Consider the following 20,937-nt stretch of genomic DNA (forward strand, 5'->3'; position numbering starts at 1 on the left):
AAAATATGCAGCTGGCTAATCTGAAAAAAAGACTGATTAAGCAATAAATGTAATTAGGTAAGGTTAGACAGCTCTTAGTGAGTAGAGATGAAATTTCATGCAGAATTTACAATATTTCTTTGAGGCTGCAATCTAAGACAACTGTTAAAGCAAATGTGGGCTATGTGATGTTGCGTTGCTATTTTTGTGTTATTTTAACGTCCCTGAGATTGTTAATTGTTGTTGTGATTATTGCTGAATTTGCATTTCCCCATTCGGTACGTCTTTCTGGTACGATGCTGCTCTCATTTGGTTGGGAGTGTGAACTTAACAGTTGATCTGTGCTTACAAATGGCGCCTTTAAATCCATGAACGCTGATGTCAAATAGTATTTGTGTGGCTTTCAGTTCTGTCTTCCCAGCTGCTTCTTCATGACCCACTTATTAAAAAAATCAACCAAGCAATCAGGTTAGCTTTCATCAAAGTGACTTCCAGTAAATGAAAAATGAAGTCATGATCAAAAAAATATCTTAAGATGTGATTATATCTCAGAGTAACTGGCAACAAAACAGGTTTGAAATGCACAGAATAATAAAATGATGATAACAGCTTGATATTGCGAGCCGGTCTTGTGTTGACTGACTCATCTGTTTATATTTGGAGGGCCCAGGGCTCCATTCATAGATGGTACCTTTGTAATGTGATATCAGACCACTGGCATGGAGAGTTTATGAGCAGCTACATCCGCTCCAAGCACATGTATAAAGCACTGACCTTAAATATATTATTAGGGGCATTCAGTCACCATCACTGAAACTGCCTTGGCATTACTGAACCTCCAGCTAACCTCTTCCTGTGAGCTTTGATGAAAATTCTGCCAAAAATTAGCTCGGCTGCAAATTTTTTTGGGGAACATTTTACAATTTGAATATTTTTTAAGCAAAAAAAGGAAACATTCCAAGGTGGGAATTCACCACAAAAAAAAAAACAGCAACCAGTTTTAGATAATCTATCAATCTATTACATCCTGAGTGCAGTATTTGTGGTCTATAAAGCTGAAATGTTGGTCTTTTTCTCTGATAATTTTTCTACAACCCTGGCAACATGATGAAATCAATCGACTATAATTAAATGCATTTTTAGCTGCAGCTCTTCCTGGGACTACAGATAAAGGTAAATAAAATATGGAATAACTATGATAATCAATAAAGACTTCATAATTCTGAGAGTAACATAATAAATGCAAATCAACAGGTATTTTAAATTAAACTAAGCAACTACTTATAAATCTTAAAACCTGTAATAACTGCGATAATGGCCAACTTGCAGTATGAGGTATTTCCACTGTCTGTGTACTGTAACCACACCAAGGAAAATTTATACAAACTTAAAAGAGATTATAAAAAGACGTGTGAGTGGGTGAGATACCTGCCAAGGACAGTTTAAGCAACATGCATGTTCAAGCAAGGGGATTAGGAGAGAGGGAGAATGGGAGAATGTAGAGAGAACACACCGGGGAGTGCTCAGATAGTGCCGCAGTGCTGGGATAGAAACTGTGGCTGTGGCCTTTTGGAAGGACTCCAGGGCTTGTAGAGCAGGTCTCCTTTGATAATGGGCCACAGTATGTGTAAGAGTGTTGGGCTGCAGCCAAGGTATACAGCCTTTTGGTAATAGTTAACAGAGTGGGCAAACAGTGGAAGTCAGCAGCATGGAGGTAGGTCAGAGAACTGCAGTAGACATACTGCCCCCCCCCCCCCCCCCCATTGAGACCAACTCCTCTCTCTCTCTCTCTCTCTCTCTCTCTCTCTCTCTCTCTCTCTCTCTCTCATCTGGCAGAGCACTGAGATTCTTGGCAAGGCTGCCGACTCTTTGGTTTGGACTGGAGCTTCATAAACATGCTGTTGACTGATATAGGGACAGAGTTGTAATGAGCACTCAGCAGGACTTTCTCCATAAAATACATGTCCCCTAACAGGATTGATCACATCTAACTGCTTTGAACACAAGCCTTGGGGGTGATGTAGTAGATTAGGAATGAGATCTATCACAATAGTGTTAGCATACAGTCATTCCCTGTAGCAAGAGTTGTGTATACGGAGACACAGAGAACACTAAATCCTGCACAGAGAACATTCCGAGCATGTATCAAAAGTTTGGTACATACTTCGGTTTGAAGTCACTCTTTGGCATTTTGCCGATGATTAAACTAAGTTGAGCTCCTCAGCCACGTTACCGCCTAGCTTTGGATGGCTCTGTTGTTTTAATGATAGAATTACAGTCTATGATGTAGTGGCTGTGCGGTAATAACATGATTTGCTGTTGGATGTGTGACGTAACAAGAGACGATAGTGTAGATATTTTAGCTGAGATGGACCTACCTTACTCATGCTGTAATGTTGTCAAACGGAAGATTTGTAAAAGGAACGTTCTTTATTTGGCTTATGAATGTGCGACGCACACAGTAATCAACTGAAATTGGCCCTAAAATGACTTTGGGACAGTTTTGGTTGTTTTTGCTATTAATTATTCCTAAACTCTGAGATAAGTTGAACATTTCAACACGTTGACCATTTTTTTCAGTTTAATACCAGAAATAAGACACAATTCCTACTTTTACACAATCTTAAGATGTTTTAAGGTGTTCTTCTTTAGCTTAAGTCAATATCACACTTATGAATTTTAAATCTTTGTCTTTATTTGTCTTTCGCTAACTAGAAGCTCGACGAGAGTACAGAGGATGAACAACATCGTGCTGACAACAAAAGATACATTAATCCAGTTGTGGTGACACTGAAGTCATGCATATGCAGTGTACTTTGTTTCAGGCAACAGGCTTGTTGTAGTGGTTTTGTCTTCAAGTACAAAGAAGCCACAAAAGATACTTCTGAGAAAGCTCTACGTGTGTTTAGTAAATACAGCAGTTTCGCCTTGCAGGCCACACACTGCAGAGATAGACTGGCTGGTTTGTGGATGTGGTTCCATGCAGGGTTTCATTGTAGGCATGTTAGCATTAGTGTGTGAAGTGTGTGCAAGGAAGCTAGTTTGTAAAGTGTTAAAAACAATATCTTGGATGCATACACTGAAACAAGTGTCAAAAGCAAGAAAAGGTTTTTCAAAAATCAAAAATAGCCCAAATCAAACATGTAATCAAAGGGAGGCTGTAGCAGCAGGCGGTAGGGAGAACTGTTCATGTGGACTGGCTTGCTGAATTAAACGTGCAAGTCTTCGAAACTTTTGTTTGCCATGGAGATTATGTTATGCAATGATCCAAAATCAAATCAAGGTCAAGGGAACCTGTGGTGACGCGAACTTCTGTGTTGGCCAATGAATACTCCAATCCCGTTTCCATTATTACTCTTATTATACATATTTCAGTATAGTTTATGTCACCATGATAATTTCTGTAACGTGTTTTTGACCCCTGCACGCTGCCTCTCATTTACTCACTCACTCCCATGCTGTTATACACATCTACAAAGGCTGTCATGAGTACGACATGGTGTGTCATCTGCTTGTCATCGACTGTTAGTGGCTGACCATGTCCCATTCCGTTTGGCAGAGATCATAAATGTTGTTTCTCTTACCACAATGCTATCCTGTTTCGTGATTCTTTGTGGTCAAATTTACCCTGGTAGCGGATGAAGCCCTAAACTTATGTGTGTAGGTGTGTGAGTGTGTCTTGCTTTCAAGAAGCCCTGCAGTCCCAGACAGTCCAAGGACTGGAGAGTGGTAGACATGTCATTACCCTGTCCTCTGCCAACCTGCTGCTCTAATCTCAGAGTGAGTGAACCAAACACCAAACCGCAAACAACTCTGCTTTAGTCTTTTGAGCTGCCTTTCAGGGGTACTGCAGGGTAATAATGTGCTAACCTTAACCTAGGGCCCGGAACAAAGAGCAATCTGGGGGTTTAAATAGCAGCCTGTGAGAGAATGAGACTTGGCAGCACTCATCACCAGCAGACCATCTCTGAGTAGAAACGAAGCCAACATGACTCCATGCAGTCCTAAATACATGCCTTGTTAGCCGTCACATACTGCTCTTTTACTGCTTTGGAGCGGCTCCCACAGTGGAGGTTATCAGTGAACGGCCCTGATGAGATATCATGGCCCTGTTCTTTCAAATAGAGCCTGCCTTTTGATCTGCCCACCTGATTTCAGTCAACCGCTGGAGGATCTGTTTTTTTGAGTGGCCAGTCTGCAGGAAGCCTAATGTTGGGAGTAAATACACAGGTTATGTAACCCAGATGTAGATGATACTCCACAACAGTCCCAGTCTGTGGTCAAGGCCATTGAAAGAGAAAAACCAACACAGTATGCTGACATGAAAAAAAGTTAAAGATAGTGATGCATATTCTGAGCCAGCAGTTGGGTTTCAGTTGTTAGCTGTCGGCTTTGGGCCCCTCGTCTTTGTAGCACCACACTCCAGAGGGTTAAACCACGAAGGGAGTCAATGACTCTCCTGCTCCTCTCAGAGCACCCTAAACAGCAGTCTGTCAGCATTTCAGTTGGGTGCCAAGGTATTTACTTTGGACAAGAGAGGGAGGCACTGTGAGGGACTGCTTCTAATTAGGAGCAGCCAGTCAGGAGGTCATGGCCAATTGGAATGGGTCTCCTAGATACACAGTGCTCTCCTGATGCCTTTTGGACAGTACGCCAGCCACAGTCTAGTTTGGTTTTAGTTGTTTTTGGAGCATGAAACAAGGTCACTGCATGGTTGCGCTGAATCAGTTCTTCCACCTGGGTAAAGACTAATACGCAGCTGAGGACGGTATAGAGTTCTCCAGTGGCCTTTGAAAACCTGATTATGAGGAGCCTGCAACGCCACAGTCCTGAACACGAGCTGTCAATCATTATCAATCTGGAAGGTGACTGGCGCCTAACCCCTCAGTGGAAGAAGGAGAATGAGAAAGAGGGATGGTGGGGAGGATTCAGTTCATCTCTCTTGTGTTACAGCAGGTTGAGTGTGTGCCAGCACTTGGATTTGCAGCCTAACATTTTGTAGAATAGCACAGGAAACATAAAAACAATGCCAACTGATCATGACTCTCATCAGCTAGCAGAGGTGAATTCATTTGGATTTCTCTTTTCTTTTCTGGAACATTACAGCAAACAGTTTTAAATAAATTTAAATTTTGTTGATGAGGATTCTGTTTTTTCAGACATATCTTTTGTGACACTTGCCTTCCAGAAACCCAACAGTATAAATTCATATTTAAACTAGAAGAGTGCAAACCTCCAATATGAAAAAAAAAACTGTTTTTAATGTTAGTTTTTTGCTTTGTTTAAAATATCTGTGCCAAAATACAATGGGCTCTTCCTTGAGAGGAGCTGCACTCATCCATGTTTGGTCAAAATTGGCCCAGTAGTTTTTGTGTAATCCTGTTAACAGACAGAAAAACAGACCGACAAACACTTGTGAAAAAAAATGAACCACTTTGATGGAAGTAAAAAGAGATCCAAAAAGGGGATTGTTGAAATTCTTTCTCTAGAGGGGGTCAATGATGCACCTCTCAACTATTAGACACATTGGCGCACAGACTCCAGATCTGTGATAGTTACACAAGACCCTCCAAACAAATTAGATAACGCTATAATTTGGATTTTAACCCATATGGGTGGCTCCTCACAAAAGACTGGACCTCATTATTTAGCGCCTCCCTTATCCCTGAGGAGACATACTAGCATGTTGTGGCCTGGGACTAAACACAGAGTAGGGGAAAAATTGTGGAAACGGCCATGCAAATTTATCTGTGAGTGCATGCATATGAGCCTCTAGCACCCAAGGCCATGTGACAGCAGCTGAAATTCTCTCAGTAAGTCACATGTGAGTGGTTCTCTGCAGGCCTGTGCATTTTCAGTCAGTCAGTCAGTGAAGGAGAAGAGGAAACGTCTCCCTGCAGGTGCACGCAGACGAACACACGAGTTAAACACACTAGTCCGGCACAAACGCTACCACTCTCACCTCTCATTCTAACGCTGAGTCCAACCGAGAGCCCGGTCATCTATCATGCTGGCAGGCATGTGACTGGATGTGTGATGATCAGTCATGTTCACACACAACAAAAGTTCACCTCTCGCTCAAGCAGCAGTCATTAGTCGCAGCGACCAGGCTGGCTGAAACACAGCCTTCTTTCACAACAATTTACTGTACAGAACACTGTAATGCACTACATGTAAGAAGGCTTGATTCTTCACGGGATAAAAAAAAAAATCTTTGATGTGCTTTTAAGCTCCAATAACTTTTTTTTTTTTTTAAAGTTATGGTTTATTGCTTCCGTCAAGAAAAAGGAATAAAGCAACAGAAAACGTGACGTAGGGTAAAAAGTTAATAAGTTCCCACAATCTTAAATAAATTCTCCAAACTTAAGGGGAATCATTAAGCTGTCTTAACTTAAAGTTTTCCACCACATAAACACAATCGATGACAATGTATGACTCTTATCAGCTTGCAATCTTACATCATTCAATTTTAAGAGTCCTGCTCTGAGTAAGGACTTACTTCAGTAAAACCACATAATACCAGTCATGTTTCCACCTTGACTTAAGTCAAAGATGCACCAAATTGATCTTAAGGAAATAGCACCACTGCTGCAGTGTCATGTCAACTGTCACACTTGAACTTCGACGAGCATGATTACTCTGTACCTGCATGAGACCGGTGAGACGCGGTGCTTTTCTGATTATACTTGTGATTGTATTTGTTAATCATATTGCAATAATGTGCACAATAATTCAACATTATTAAATTGCAAATGCAAATGTAAAGTTACTGCTCGGAGAGGAAAACATTTAAATCTACAGAAATTTTTGCCAACTTGTACTGGTTTAACTTGTGAACTACAAGATAACTGAGGACACATCTGGTCCAACCTGGATCAGTGTGGCGATGAAAGAAGAAAGTCGTCAAACTTTGTGTCAGTGACTCAGTGCTTTCTTTTTTGTCACAAATGACTGGGATTATTAACAAGGACGTATGAGAACTATTAACCGCTAACACTGCAGCCGTTCTGGGATGAAGACATAACAGGCGTGCTGTTTGTTGTTTGGATGGGACCATGTGACTTTTGGAGACATAAAGAATTTCTTGTCAGCAGCGTTATCTCCCCGGCTCTGGAGTTACAATATGGCTTTTGTAGTCATGCAGCGCCGAAAGATCTGAGTCACTTTGATCCCGCTTAATAGAGTTTGGTAAATGATCTCAGTATGGGAGCCCTGCCTCCTGTGTGTGCATGCATACACACACAACCAGAGAGACACACTCGTGCTTGTGCACACATACATAAAGACTCAGACCGTCTCACAGGTGAAAGCTCTTCCTCTTGGATCACTGAGCCAAGCGTTCAAGCAGAAAAGATCAGAATTTGCTTCCACTCAGACGACTGCTCTGGGCTTGTTTTTTCAACAGTATCATTCTGCAGCTCAGATGATCATTTGTTGGTTATAAACAAGGAATGCAAATAGTTTTTAGCTTGCCAAAGAGGAGCTGCAGACCTTTTTAGCCAAAGCGGCAAGCACAAAGCCAATCAAAAGAAGAAAAAAAAAACAACAACAACAAAAAAAACAACCTCTGGGAGTGAGTGAAGGAGCCACAGGGAGTCGGGGAGAGGGAGGGCGTTTGTCAGAGAGCATTTATCTGTGGTATGGTGATGACTCTTTTCCTCCAACCTCTCAGCACACTAAGCGCTTCCTGCCTTTTGAGTACATGTAGCCATTTTTGTCCTTGCAACGAAAGCACACGCAATAAATTACAACCATTTTAAAGAGCTGTCAAGAAACAAGAGAGGGCTGGTTAAAGGAGAGGAGGTGAGGAAGAGGAAGCCGTAGCTGCACTGTGGAGGAAAGAGGAGCAGGAGACGAGCTCAGAAATGAAAAACTGCAGAGAAGCATGCCAGTCTTTGATGTTGACGCGAGCAGAAAAGGCTGCTTTTGTCATCACAGATGGAGCAGAAGTTTTTAGTTTGAGACTTCACGATGAAGTTATCTACAAAGTCCTTTGGATGTGTTCTGGTGAGCCAGCACAGATGAGGTCCCAAGTGACGGAAAACAATTCACATTAAAGCCAAAACAACAAACAGAGGAGGCTGATGTGCTTTATATCACTGGCAATCTGGATCTGGCTTATAGGAGTCTGTGGAATGTTGTAAGCTCATGCAGGCAGGCAAGGCATAGCTGCAAGAATGAGACCATTATAATTGTCTTATTCAATCAATCATAGGTTTTGGTACCAAACTCATTGCTTTCTGCTGACTGAATTGCTGATTCAGTAGGTTAAAGAAAGGAATCGCGATGTATCATGTTGAATATCGGTACCTGAGGGTACATCTGGGAGTAAAGTAGGGATAACGTGAAGTCACCCTGCAAACCAGTTTAAGGTCAGGGTAATGGTGGCCAAATGTGAAGTGTGGTTACACTTGAAACTACCCAGTCAAACACAAATCCATCCCAAAACAGAAGAGTGTAGCTGACTGCTGATGGCAGCAGCATGCCTGGACTTAGTTTTAATTCAACCAATGAGGTCATGGGTTCAGTAGCATTTGTTTGTTTGTCAGCAGGGTTAAGCTAAAACTATGGGGCCAAATTTCCACCAAATCTGGTGTAAGGGTGTAAAATGAGCTGAGGAAGAATCCATTGCATTTTGCAGAAGATTAATCATAGCACCACCTGGTGGCAACAGGAAATGTCAAGGGGTCGACCAGATCCACCCACTTATTGCTTCACCACAGAGGAGGAAACGGTCGTCACTGGACTCCACATGGTCTGATCTTTTCCAAACATTTCCCATTTTATGAGTCCCGACCTGAAGACAACTACGCGCTGAAATGAAGAAATAGTGCCTTTTACTGTTTCCAGGAAGTAACATCAACGTTACACTCATGAGTCCGCTCCACCAAAAATCCAAATATGAACACGTTTTACTGTCCTCTCACTCTATGGCCCAAGCAGCTAAGTAAAATACCCAGTAGCCTGACATTCTGAATGAGCTGGAATTCAATTTAAGTCCAAGAGTGAATGGTTATCAACACTTTTCATTCATACTCTTCAGTAATCGTGAGCACTGAGCAGGATATGGTGAAGTCACACCAGAGATCCTCACATCTCACCTGGAGGATCCAGTCAACTCCCTCATTCTACTGCCAAATGGTGTTATTGTCATCTGCCGCAACGCGCTTCTCTGTAAATCTCCATAAATGTGGTCTTGATCCCCAGGGAAGGGATAGCTTGACCTCCACACCCGCTATGGATCAGCAGGCTTTCCTCTGTAGTCCCAGTGGATTGGTTTCAGCTGGAAAGAGACAGGTGCTTCATCTGACCTGAACTATCAGGACACATTCAGAAAGGGCAAGCGAGATAGCCATCTCATCGGGATGACAAAAATTCCAAGGAAATCCCAACAGCTTAATTGAATTCCATTAACCCCGGAGTAGTACTTCAGCGTTGACTCACCTCTGCTGTAATGCATGTGTGGCAACAGGACGGCACAACTTGAAAGAGCTGCGTAAATTTAATTTTATTACTCCTTCGGTGCCCCCGGTGGTTTGTCAGAGGGACAGACAATAAAACTGCTTGGGGCCAAACTGCTCATTTAATTCCAGCCTGTGTTTATTTGTGCGCACATAAGTGTACCACTTCAAGTTTTCCACCAGTTTGTCACTGAGCCTGAATGTGAAAGCACAAACAGACTGGCGTATGAGGGCAATTGGGCTCTGATGTCTCTCATCTTCCCTCTTTTCTTTTCCGTCCTCTCAAACTCACCCTGTCTTTGGGCTGATTTGGGAAACGTCCTGTATTAATGCCTTTACCATACTGCATGTATGCATGCGTGTGTGTGTGTGTGTGTGTGTGTGTGTGAGTGTACGCGCTCAAATGATGAATATGCTAGAAAAAAATGAAAGTTTACACAAATGTGTGAAGGAGTGAGAGATAGGTGAATATAAACTGGAGCAACAGAGACCTTCCCTGAGTGTTTGCATGAGGACAGTTATGAAAACGAGAAAAGAATGTGTTGTATAACGCGGACCTGACAGACACATTCAAGAATTCCAGACCTGGTCTAATGGCTTAAAAATACCGGCAGCATTAAGAGATTTGCCATGTTTCCCCTACCTGCCTTCGTGCGGTGCCCTAAGAAACATCTCAACAGCCATCTCTTGTGGAGGAGGGTGGACAGGACAGCACCAGCCTCACCTTCCTCCGCTACGGCCTCGCAGCATCACCAGATCCCTTCGTGCAAAGCTGGGCAACTTACTCCCAAAATAAAGTTACTTTCATTAAAAACACAAAATTATTTTCCCTGTAAAGTTAATTTGTTTCACTTCTTTTCTGTTACTCACACCAAATTGGACATGGAGGTATGGCATTTGGCTTCCCCCAGAGTTCTGTTCTGGACATATGTGCAAATAAATACACTTATATGTGTTATTTATCAACTTATGCACTAGTCAGCTGTAATATCCCTGACGCTTCATGGACATCAGCTATGGTTTGTATTAATGTTGCCACCATTTCGCTGTAGAGCCTGAGGATACGTGGTCTCTAATGTCAGCTTCATTTATGAGGGTGAGGAGTCTATCTGACAGCTCCATCTCAGTCACAGGCCTCCTCACTTATGTGTATTAATATTATGTTATATAATATAAAGTACAGCGTTCATTTTTTTTAAATTGTATATTAGATTGACTGGTTTAAATTGCCTGCCGGTTTATGGCCATGGTAGCTTACGTGATGTGGCCTCTCCATGATCGGAGATGGTACTCATGTTCTCCCAAGTCTTCTGTCCTCTTTCCTAACGATTTTAAAAATTAACCATTAATTTCTTTTCATTATATTTTTGTCGCCTTTTCTTCTTTCTTTTTTTTTTTTATTACATGTAATTTGTTTGGGCCATATCTGTTATTTGGTATAATGGCTGACTGAGGTGCTAATCAACCTGAACCAAACAAACTTTCTCTGGTCTGTAGAATACCATTTTATTTATTTAGAATCATATTATGAGACACATTTGGCCTCTGTCAAATACTGTAGGTGGTGTGATTTTGACATTTTTCTACTATAATGCAATTACAATACAATTTGGATGAATTCTCAGTCCTATTGATAAATGATACTATCAGAGAAACCCTAGTAATGTCCCTTCTAACAGCAACATATTACTGTAATTCTGTAATGTTGTCCTCAAGATTGCATCAAGGCAACAAGGAAAAGAACCAAACCAATGGAGCCGGCTTGTGACCATAAGGAAATACATTTGAGTGAGCCTTATTGGCCCAATAAAGGAATGTCAATCATCCCACTGCACAATCCTTTTGTTATATGCTCACTTTGTGCCTGAAAGTCCTTCAGTCCTTAGCAATAAAGAAGACAGTATTCACTTCAACAGGCGCTGTGGCAAAGCGAGAGGAAATTGAGGGCTTATAGCAATTTCATTCATACATTATAAAGCAGGCAGTGTTGCCCGGGGCAGATGGGACAGTGGGGACAGAGATTCTCCTGCGGTTTATGTCAAGGACTCATATGGTGTCCATACCAGTGGACACGGCAGAGCGTCAGCATTCCAGACACAATCACAGTGGATGCGAAGTTTTACACTCAACTTCTGCAACTCTATATGAAGACAGGGACAGAGGATCTGTTTTTGCCACATGTTTTGGGTTTATTACCTGGAATCTTGTTGCAGATGTGTTAGCAAGTAAATCGTAAGAGATTTTATGACTCAGAGAGAATCCAAGTGCAAGGATTGATTGCAGATGTCAAGTGTTATCAAGTTTAACAACAGAATTTTTCTCTATCTAAGATAACGTCGCTGGAACTATCACTTAAGTGGCAGTGTATGACTATCCAAAGACCAGAATATATCAAGTGAACGTTTAAAGCATCTATTAAAAGATACCAACATGAGAAATTTGATCCATTGTGGTGGATCAGCTCGTCTTCATTCTTAATCTCCTCATCAGCAAAACCAAAGCGCTTGTTGTGGACCAGTTCAAGTCACAGGTACCACATGGTCCAAATCAATCAAAACTGAGGCAGACTTTTCAACCCTCGATTTTTCCTGAGGAGACTCAGATCACCAATAAAGCTGATTCTGCAGCAAGACAAAGCTGCAGCCGTCTACCTATTGATTACACTTTGGTTGAACATGCTGAAGCGGATTAGCAGCAACTCACAACAATGAGAAGCAGTGAGCGGCCATGAAGAGCTGCGGGCCGGCTGTTATCTCGTCCAGGGAGATAGGAAGTAGGGACAGGAAATCTAGAGGGAGGGGGAGGCCAGGGCTCATATGGGAAGTGCAGTGTAAACAGTCTCAGTTTTTAATCATCCCAGCTCACGTTCAGAAATGGATAGACTTTGATGTCCTCCCTCAGCGCCCCCTCCACCCTCCCATCCCTCGCTCCCAAACGGCTGAGCTGAAGGCCAACCGGGAAAACGAGGAGATAGCGGCAGCTTCGGACAGTCGAAGACTCAGGCATAGACTGGGAGGCAGACAGACCGGGAGATGAAAGAATCTGAACCTGCAGCGTAAACTGGTGTTCAGTTGATTGCCTGCTGCACTTTCATTACAGTTAAAGTGTAATTTGCCTTTCGTTGACTCAGAAAAATGTTTTTTCCCCTCCTACATGACTTTTTGGTGTCTCCAGTACAGTGTTGTCACGGTACTGCATTTCACACTTCGATACCATATTTCAAAACATATTGATATTCGATTCGATTTTCGACACTACGCAACCACTCCGAAATTTGTGCAAAAATGTTTTTATTTAAAGAAAAGTAAAGAACTTTATTCTTGAGGTAGAGAACTTTTTCAAGTTATTCTTCACACATTAACAGTATGCAAATAAGTTTTAATATATGGAGCCTACCATCGATTAGCTTTAGCTGGCGCTCGCTAACAAGACAACGCGTTAAAGTAAACACCGATAGATGTGATAACTCTGGGCGACGCCTACTTCTGGTTACACTCTTATCAACCTATTTGAGTTCCTTCAACAGGTGTCTGCCTTGGAGGTGCTTTGCTACATTCGCCGTGTTCGCTCCTTCTGTCGGCACAGTTCTGTTGCATCTCTTGCATATCGGCTTGCTGCCGTCCTTTGGCTTTCCTTGTTCATCCGACTCAAATCCAAAGAACCTCCAAACAGCACTTCTACTGTTTTGTTGATTTATTAAAACTGGTTGCGAAGGTCCTGCACATGCCATCTCATGGCAGCTTACACACATAGAGCGACGACACTACAACAAAAATACAGCCGGCACTGTTTGTGTGAGCGAGTGTCTCTGTCTCTACAAGGCAGGAGGGGAGGGGCTGCTGCACAATGGCTCGCTCCCCAGAGCAGAGCTCTGTCTGTTTGTGTGTATGTGTGTGTGTGTGTGTGTGTGTGTGTGTGTGTTGGCGGCGGCGGCGCATGTGTAAACCAAGGAGGCAGGTAGAGTAACGATACTATGGAAAAGTCATTTTGTACCATTTTTAAAATCGATATTTAATCGATAAATCGATATTTTTGACGACCCTACTCCTGAATTCAGAAAACCCCCGCCCAGCTGACTATGAACGGCTGTGAAAAAATGTCTGTTAACTGACTTTCAAAGGCATCATGAAGGAGAATCCAAGTCTTCTTTCTCAAGCTGTATGTTCAAGCAAGCGAATCTAGGGTTGCTGAATCTTGAGTAGCTTTGGGAGAAACTTCACTTCCAGGAGAAGTAGAGTCAAAATTCCTCAGCACTTTGTATTTGTGCAGATAGTGTTTACCAGTCTTCCAATGAACGTGTCCATTCAGAGGACAGGGAGACTTCCAGGGAGGTCCAGCATTTCCCACATCAGAGGAAGCTGTGTACCAAACCGAAATCTTGTGACTTGAATACACAGAGGCAAAGTGGGAACTTCTAACCTAAATAAAGTTTATCACAGATTCTGATCATGTTAAAAAGAAATAAATAACATTCCGACTTAAATTTGTGATGCCAAAAAAAAAGGAGACAATTATAACAAATCAACAAGACATCTGGTGACTAGAGGGGTGAGGGGTGATTATAAACTTGGAGCCAATGCACAAGTGATGAATTGTCATCTTATCTACTGATTAATTGAACCTCTGTGTTAGCTTCTGAGAATTGCTTCAAACAAAGAAAGTGTCTATGATTTGGTTTCTCAAAGAAGAGCGTATGAGCTAAGATTTTGACCGTGAACAAAGACAGGGAACCTGTCTGTAGAACTCAGCCTCATTTCAAGCCTTCATCCCACCCTCTCACATCCAGTGGAAGGCGAGAACAAAAAGCGGGACCGTAAAGCAGCCTGCACGGGCCTTAGGGACCTGTTGGAACAGGCCTGAGCAGCTACAAAGAGCATCCTGCAGTGCATCACCACCTCTGTGCACTGTGGGAACAACCTGAAAGGATATATCTATATCTATATGTATATAGATATAGATAGATAGATAGATATAGAAAGAGATTTAGATATAGAGAGATAGAGATAGATAGATATAGATGTATATAGACAGACAAGTAAATGGCATTTTATAGGAAACAGAGGAGTGATGATACAGATTTCAGGCAGCAGAGGAGAAAAATGTGTAGTGAAATGTAGTAGTAGTAGTAGTAGTAGTAGTAGTAGTAGTAGTTGTAGTAGTGGTGTGCATTGCTGGAGTGCAGAATTCAGTTTCATCCCACAGATCTTTGCAAAAACTGTGTGAAGTTTTGTGGGGAAAATAATAAACAAAGCTGGAAATCCCACAAAAAGCTGGAGGCGTCTTTGATCGCGACTTTGATTCACATCCATTACACGCTGTCACCGTCCCACACAGACTCGTTAAAGTTAAATCAGTAAGCCTAAAACTGGGCTGTTCTCCAGGAAGAAACCATGTCAATCCTTGACAATCGTGGCAAGCGGCAGAATCTGACTCGCCACTGACAAAACTTCTCACACCTGGTGAGTGAGGAGAGACAGGATCCTACAGTACCTCATGTCTGTCGTCCCGTTTCTCTGGAGACAGCAAATACATTGAAACAGCAAAGCTTATGGCCCAGGAACCTTAATCCACTCCTGAATACTAAATATGTACTCTGAATAGACCACATATTTCAAATTTGCAGGGGGAGAACATACTTTTTTCCTCAGGTTTAAAAAGAAAAATTCCTAAGGATCCAACTTAAAATGACAGAAGAGCATTTTTGCATTCCTGCAAAACAAAAACATCACCTGACATAAAAAATGTTGGCAACCTTAAGCAGGCCTGTGTTTTTTTTAAGTACAAACAGAGCTAAACTAACCCCATGTCATCACTGTTCATAGAATGTGTGTCATCACATAATGAGGGGAGCCTAGCATGCTGAGAGGCCTCATGGTCTCCGGTGTTCAGATGGAGCACAGCAACAAGTGCAGCTCCACATCATCAGACAGTATTTAGTCCAGCAGTAACGATAGAAGACGCCATAGTGTGACTACTATGGTTATCAGGCCACTTGTTCATTCGAAACTAATAAGGAGGATTTAATAAGAGAACTTTTATGAGAAACAAAAAGTTTTAAAAAAAATAGTTTCAATTAAAGCCCCGTGAAACAGCTTAACAACAGGTGTCAGGAAATAAGAACGTCTCCTCTGTGTATTAATACACCTTACCTGCATTAGTTTCCCCTCTGCGGAGCCGGCACTTCCTCCCACGAACACCCCCTCCAGGGTGATAGGATTCCCCGTCAGGTCGTGCTTCAACAGGGTCACCTTGATGACCGCTCGCAGGGCCGTTCGCTCGGACTCCAGGCCCGGCTGGCCCAGCACCACCTGCAGGGCCGCCATGAGCAGCCACGGCCAGAGCCCGGCCAGGCGCCACCGGGGGACGGTCATGGCCTTGGCTGGAGCGGCGGTGCCCGGCCGCACATGGTGGACTTCAAAGCAGGCAAGCACCGCAGATAAACAGAGGAGAGAGAACACTTGCGTGTGTTTACACGTCCCACTTGCTTCTGTCTCCTACAACAGCGAAACAGTCCAAACTTTTAAAGCTGGGGGACTGCCATCGTCACTCAAGCGTGAATGTCCTAATCCTTCCATTCAGAGTTAATATTCAAACTCTGTACGTTAGTCATGCATCTGTCCTCACCGAAGCTTCACCGCGGAAAAATCCAATATCCCGAGTTCAGAAATGCCATTAATGTGGAGGTCGGCGACCACGGAGACACGCCGAGTGTGTTTGTGTACGTGTGTGTGTGTGTGTGTGTGTGTGCTAGTGTGTGTATTAGAGCCTGAAGTGTGCAGAGATTTGGGGGAGCCGGGTCATCATGAGATACACAACATATGTCCTCCTTCGTGACGTGTTTGTTGAAGTGTTGTATCCTCTGGCAGCGGGGCAGGACCTGGCACCGGAGGAGCTGGACTTCTAAGAGAGCTAATATTAGCAGTCAGTGCACCTTACATTCCCATTTTTGCTCGCAAACACGAGTTGACAAACTGCGTCAAAAGATAGCACGTCCCGAGGGCGCCACATTCTTTGGATAAACACACGCTCGGGCACACTCGCGCGCGCGCGCACACACACACACACACACACACACTGAAGAGTTGAACTTCAAAGGCTGCGTACAGGTTGCCGCCGGACAGTTCTCAGTTCTCTCACACCGCGCAGAGAACCGGGGAGGTTGAGTAATACCTTCACCTATGAACCCTGGACGAGTGCAGTTCATTTATTGAGCTTTAAACTAAAAGAAAAAAAAATCTTCGTTTACAACAAAGTAACTCAGCCGAAGCGCCTCGTGTAACGCTTCCATCAACTCTCAGTAGTTTCCCCTTATTTAAAACGTGTCGTTGCGCGCGCGCGCACACACACATACACACAAACAAACACAGACAGACCGACACACACGCACACACACACACGCACCGAAAAAAAAAAACTTTCCTCGAGGTCTCCGCTCTTCTATGAGAAACTGGATACGATCCTCCTGAGAACACCGAGGGGAAATGAATCGTTGGTCAAAATCATCAGCGGCTTTCAGGCTGGAAACGTTGAAAAAAAAAAGTACGGAGTAAGTGTGGTCCAAACTCCACGTGACCTCCTAGTTAAGTTGATCCATCTGAGAGACACCGTGAACCGTTCGGACACCGTCCCACGAGTGTCTACCTCCCGGACCGTCGCTCTCGCTCCCCTGGGATCTCATTGACAGCCGCTACCTGCTCACTGCCCTGCTGCCTTCGCGGACCTCTGGAGATTGGGATGATACCGAGAGAGCAAACGAGAACGACGAGGAGAAGGTTCTTAATGTGTTTGAGCCAGCTGAGAGAGCCAGCAGTGTGAATCCATTTTAGTTTCAAAATCTTTTATGTGTGATTTATTCGTTTCAGTTCGAAATGAAATCTTGAAGTCGTAAGTCTCATGTTTCCACTCAGAGTAATACCAGTGAGAAACGGATCTCAACTAATACCACCCATGATCCGAACCCTAAATGCAGCATGGAGGGCGGAGCAGGCGCAATGAAAACAAGAGTGTGGCTCCCTCTATCGATGGAAATTCAAAATGCCCTCGCAGACAATGGTAGCGCATCGCTAGAAATAAACCCAGAATGAAAAACACATCCCACGAGTGCATTTCCTTAGTTTTATTAAGTCCAAGTGTTGACAACTTTTTCTGTAAAAATATGATAAAAATATAATATGCATATTTTAAAAAAACGACATGTTTTGAGTGGGGCCTTTGGCAATACCACAAAACAAACACAGATAAGTTTAAATATCTTGGCTTTCATGGAATTAAATGAATAATATCTTAGGAAACCTTGTTTTTTATTTTTTGGGTCATATTTTTCATATGTAATTAAAAGATTTGATATTTGGCTCCCAGGTCATGTGACCCACAGACTCAACATCAATACCAGACATCATTACTTGTCTGGAAGTACGAGGCATGTCTCTTTTTTTTTGAACATTTCTTCTGTTTGTTTGGTTTTTTTTAATCAGCGTTTTCATAGGGAAAAAATCAAGCGCTTCCAGGTCATGTGACCCAGAGACTCCAAATGTTGTGAGCACGCCCGCCATTAGGGGGGGACATACGGGTCTGTCGTCCTGGGCCCAAGGTGTGTGTGTATGCCTATTTGTGGAAAAAGTAAGAAATATTTGAGTTGCATAAAAGCTTTCCATTTGTTTTCTTCCTACTTGTCCTTGAAATTGTGGTCACGAACCCCCCCCCCCCCCACACACACACACACACACATACTGCAACACCGATCAAAATTTGAAGGTGAAAGTTGCTTTAAAGTTCAACCCCCCCCCCCCCCCAAAAAAAAAAAAGCTTAAAACCGGCGTAGAAACAGTTGGGTAATTCCGACAGAGAAGATGAGACCGAGACGCGAGAGGTCCATACGCAGTCAGGAGAGGGGGAAACGGGGGGGGGGGGGGGGGGGGGGACCGCTCTTCCGCAACTGAGGGACAGAGAGAGACAAGGGAGAGACGGAGAGCGTCACAATGGAGCGGGAGGGGCCCGCAGCCCCGGAGCGGCAACCCCGCAGGCCCGCAACGGAGGGACAGTCATGCTGGTGAATGCTTGCATGTCACTTGTCTTTTACAAAGAGAGGAGAGGAAGGGAGAGGTCCGGTCGGGGCGGCGGGGGCCCATCTGATGTCTGGGCCCCAGAAAACCTGTCAGCTAGTCTAGTTGTGAGCACCCTACTCAGGACCCGCGTCAGTCCTGGAAGCAGGATAGACTCCAGATGTGATGCTGTAAGGACAGAGACAAAGCCAATGTATTTAGATAAAGGTCCTTTTTTTATTTTGCAGTCTGTAAATTTTGATTTTAATTGTTTTATATTCCTATTTTATGAACTGAAAGGGAGTAACTGAGAACTACATTGCCTCTGTGCTTATTATAAATCCCCAGGATAGTTTTCAGTGTGGAGCTCATGTGGCCACCAGAGGGCAGAGCTGAGTCACGGTTCTCTATCAGACACGCTGGACAGGAAACAATCTTCAAAATAAACGTAAATGAAATCACCATTAGTTTGTTAAAGAGTAGCAGTTTAGTAAGGAGAGAAGTATTGAGACCTTCTACTCTAGTACAAGTACTCATGTCTGCATTAAAGTATCAGGGGTCCCTGGGCTATGAGGCCCCCACCGCCATTGACGACTGTCTCCAACCTGCTTCCTGCGCAAACATCAGCTGCTTAAATTGTTGCACAGTAGCACAAACTACTTCCCATTCACATGCAGCAATTACACAAACACTGTGCTTTGATTGTTCTCCATAAATATACAAAGTCTGATCTAAATCTCCCCCCCCCTCTCTCTCTCTCTCACACACACACACACACACACACACACACACACACACACACACACACACACACACACACACACACACTTCTCTTGCTTTCTCTCCCCCTCTCACACTCACTCTCTTTGATAGCTTTCCACTCAATGATTGGCACCTCGGTGGAACAGAACACTGTCATGGAGCTACACTGTCAGAAAAAATGCTCCCCATAGACTTGAAATACAGCTCCCACCGTAGCGACCGCCATCAGTGGCTCTTTGGATCTTGACCATTTAGCAATACTTTATATCAAAGACGCCCTAAAAAAAACAAATAACAGCCAAATAACTGACGTTGCAGGCAAATGTCGGCTAGATGAATGAACTACGGCTAAAACATGAGTCCTTTACCCAGACCGAACACTTGGACCTTCCTCATGCGAAAAGAAGCCCACATCAACAGTTTTCTGGGATGCAGACATGTTAAATCACCCTGCCATTGAAGTCTGGTGAGTTCTGCCCCATCCTGCAGCTGGGAAACAATTTCCCCCGCCTGAGTGTCCTGAAGCACCCGTCTCACCCCGCTGATGTCATCAGAGTTACAATGGCTACTTTCAGAAACGGTGATGTCAACATGGATGGAAAGTAGACAACAAGCAACCGGACAGCAGCCTTGGGATGAACGAAATTAGTCCAAATGTGAGTAAATCATGGGGTGTGAAATGACACCTGTCAATCATTGAAATGAAAGAAAGCCAATAGTGTGTCCTGTACCAAATGAGCCCACTTATCCTATTATTATTCTATTATATTCTCTCACCTTTATCATATACAGCAGGGGGGCTTCGACTCGTAGTCGCACCACAGGTGAAGACAGAGAGGGGGACCGTTGATATCTTACAGCCTCCAACAGTGACGGGCGCAGACAGGTTTCTTTAAATGCTGCAGTACTCTAGGAGAAACACTCTTGTTACCCAACGTTCCTGCACAAATCAGTCAATCAGTTTGAAAACACGAGTGTCACTTGTGCAACATCTTGAGCTGAATCACGTAGAGAAGTCACATACACATAGAGCAGTGGGATCACTCCCCCGTACAGATAATAAACTAATAATAATTGGTTTTATTCAAGGCACCTTTAAGGGCACTCAAGGTCACCTCACAAATAATGGTTAAAAGGACAGTATCATATAACTGCAATAAAATCAGAAATAAAATCATCCATCCATTTTCTACCTCTTATCCTGTTAAGGGTCGCGGGGGGGCTGGTGGCTATCCCAGGAGCCTTCACCCTGGACGGGTCACCAGTCCATCGCAGGGCCAACACATAGAGACAGACAACCATTCACACTCACAGTCACACCTACAGTCAATTTAGAGTATCAATCAGCCTCGTCCCCTCTGGATGTCTTTGGACTGTGGGAGGAAGCTGGAGTACCAGAGAGAACCCACACAGGAACAGGGAGAACATGGAGACTCACACAGAAAGATCCTGTGATGGAGCCGGGACTGGAACCTGGAACCTTCTTGCTGTGAGGCGACAGTGCTGACCACTGCACCACCGTGCCGTCGTAATCAAAACAAGTAACCCTAAAATGTTTGGGTATGAAGCAATAGAGGGTCTAAGGTGATGTCTTTTTTTTCTGATTTCTTTTTGAATGTTTTTCCAAAACCCTTAAATTACTAAAAGATGGAGTTGTGATCGTCTGTTTTCCCACAATTAACGCCGGAAGAAAG

General features: G+C 43.5%; 1 protein-coding gene across 2 annotated transcripts in view; it reads right to left on the minus strand.

Annotated features, from left to right (window-relative positions):
• rnf43 (ring finger protein 43) overlaps window positions 1-17,114 on the minus strand; it is an 85,368-nt gene extending 68,254 nt beyond the window's left edge. For both annotated transcript variants that reach the window (XM_086226126.1, XM_086226125.1), the window contains exon 1: window positions 15,590-17,114. In XM_086226126.1, coding sequence (XP_086082252.1) covers window positions 15,590-15,811 — 222 coding nt within the window. In that variant the 5' untranslated portion in view covers window positions 15,812-17,114. The remainder of the gene's footprint in view (window positions 1-15,589) is intronic.
• Window positions 17,115-20,937: the final 3,823 nt, after the last annotated feature.

Source organism: Aulostomus chinensis, chromosome 15 (genome assembly GCF_037954235.1).
Source record: "Aulostomus chinensis isolate RoL2024-O1b breed Wild chromosome 15, RoL_Achi_v1.0, whole genome shotgun sequence".
Taxonomy (NCBI): domain Eukaryota; kingdom Metazoa; phylum Chordata; class Actinopteri; order Syngnathiformes; family Aulostomidae; genus Aulostomus; species Aulostomus chinensis.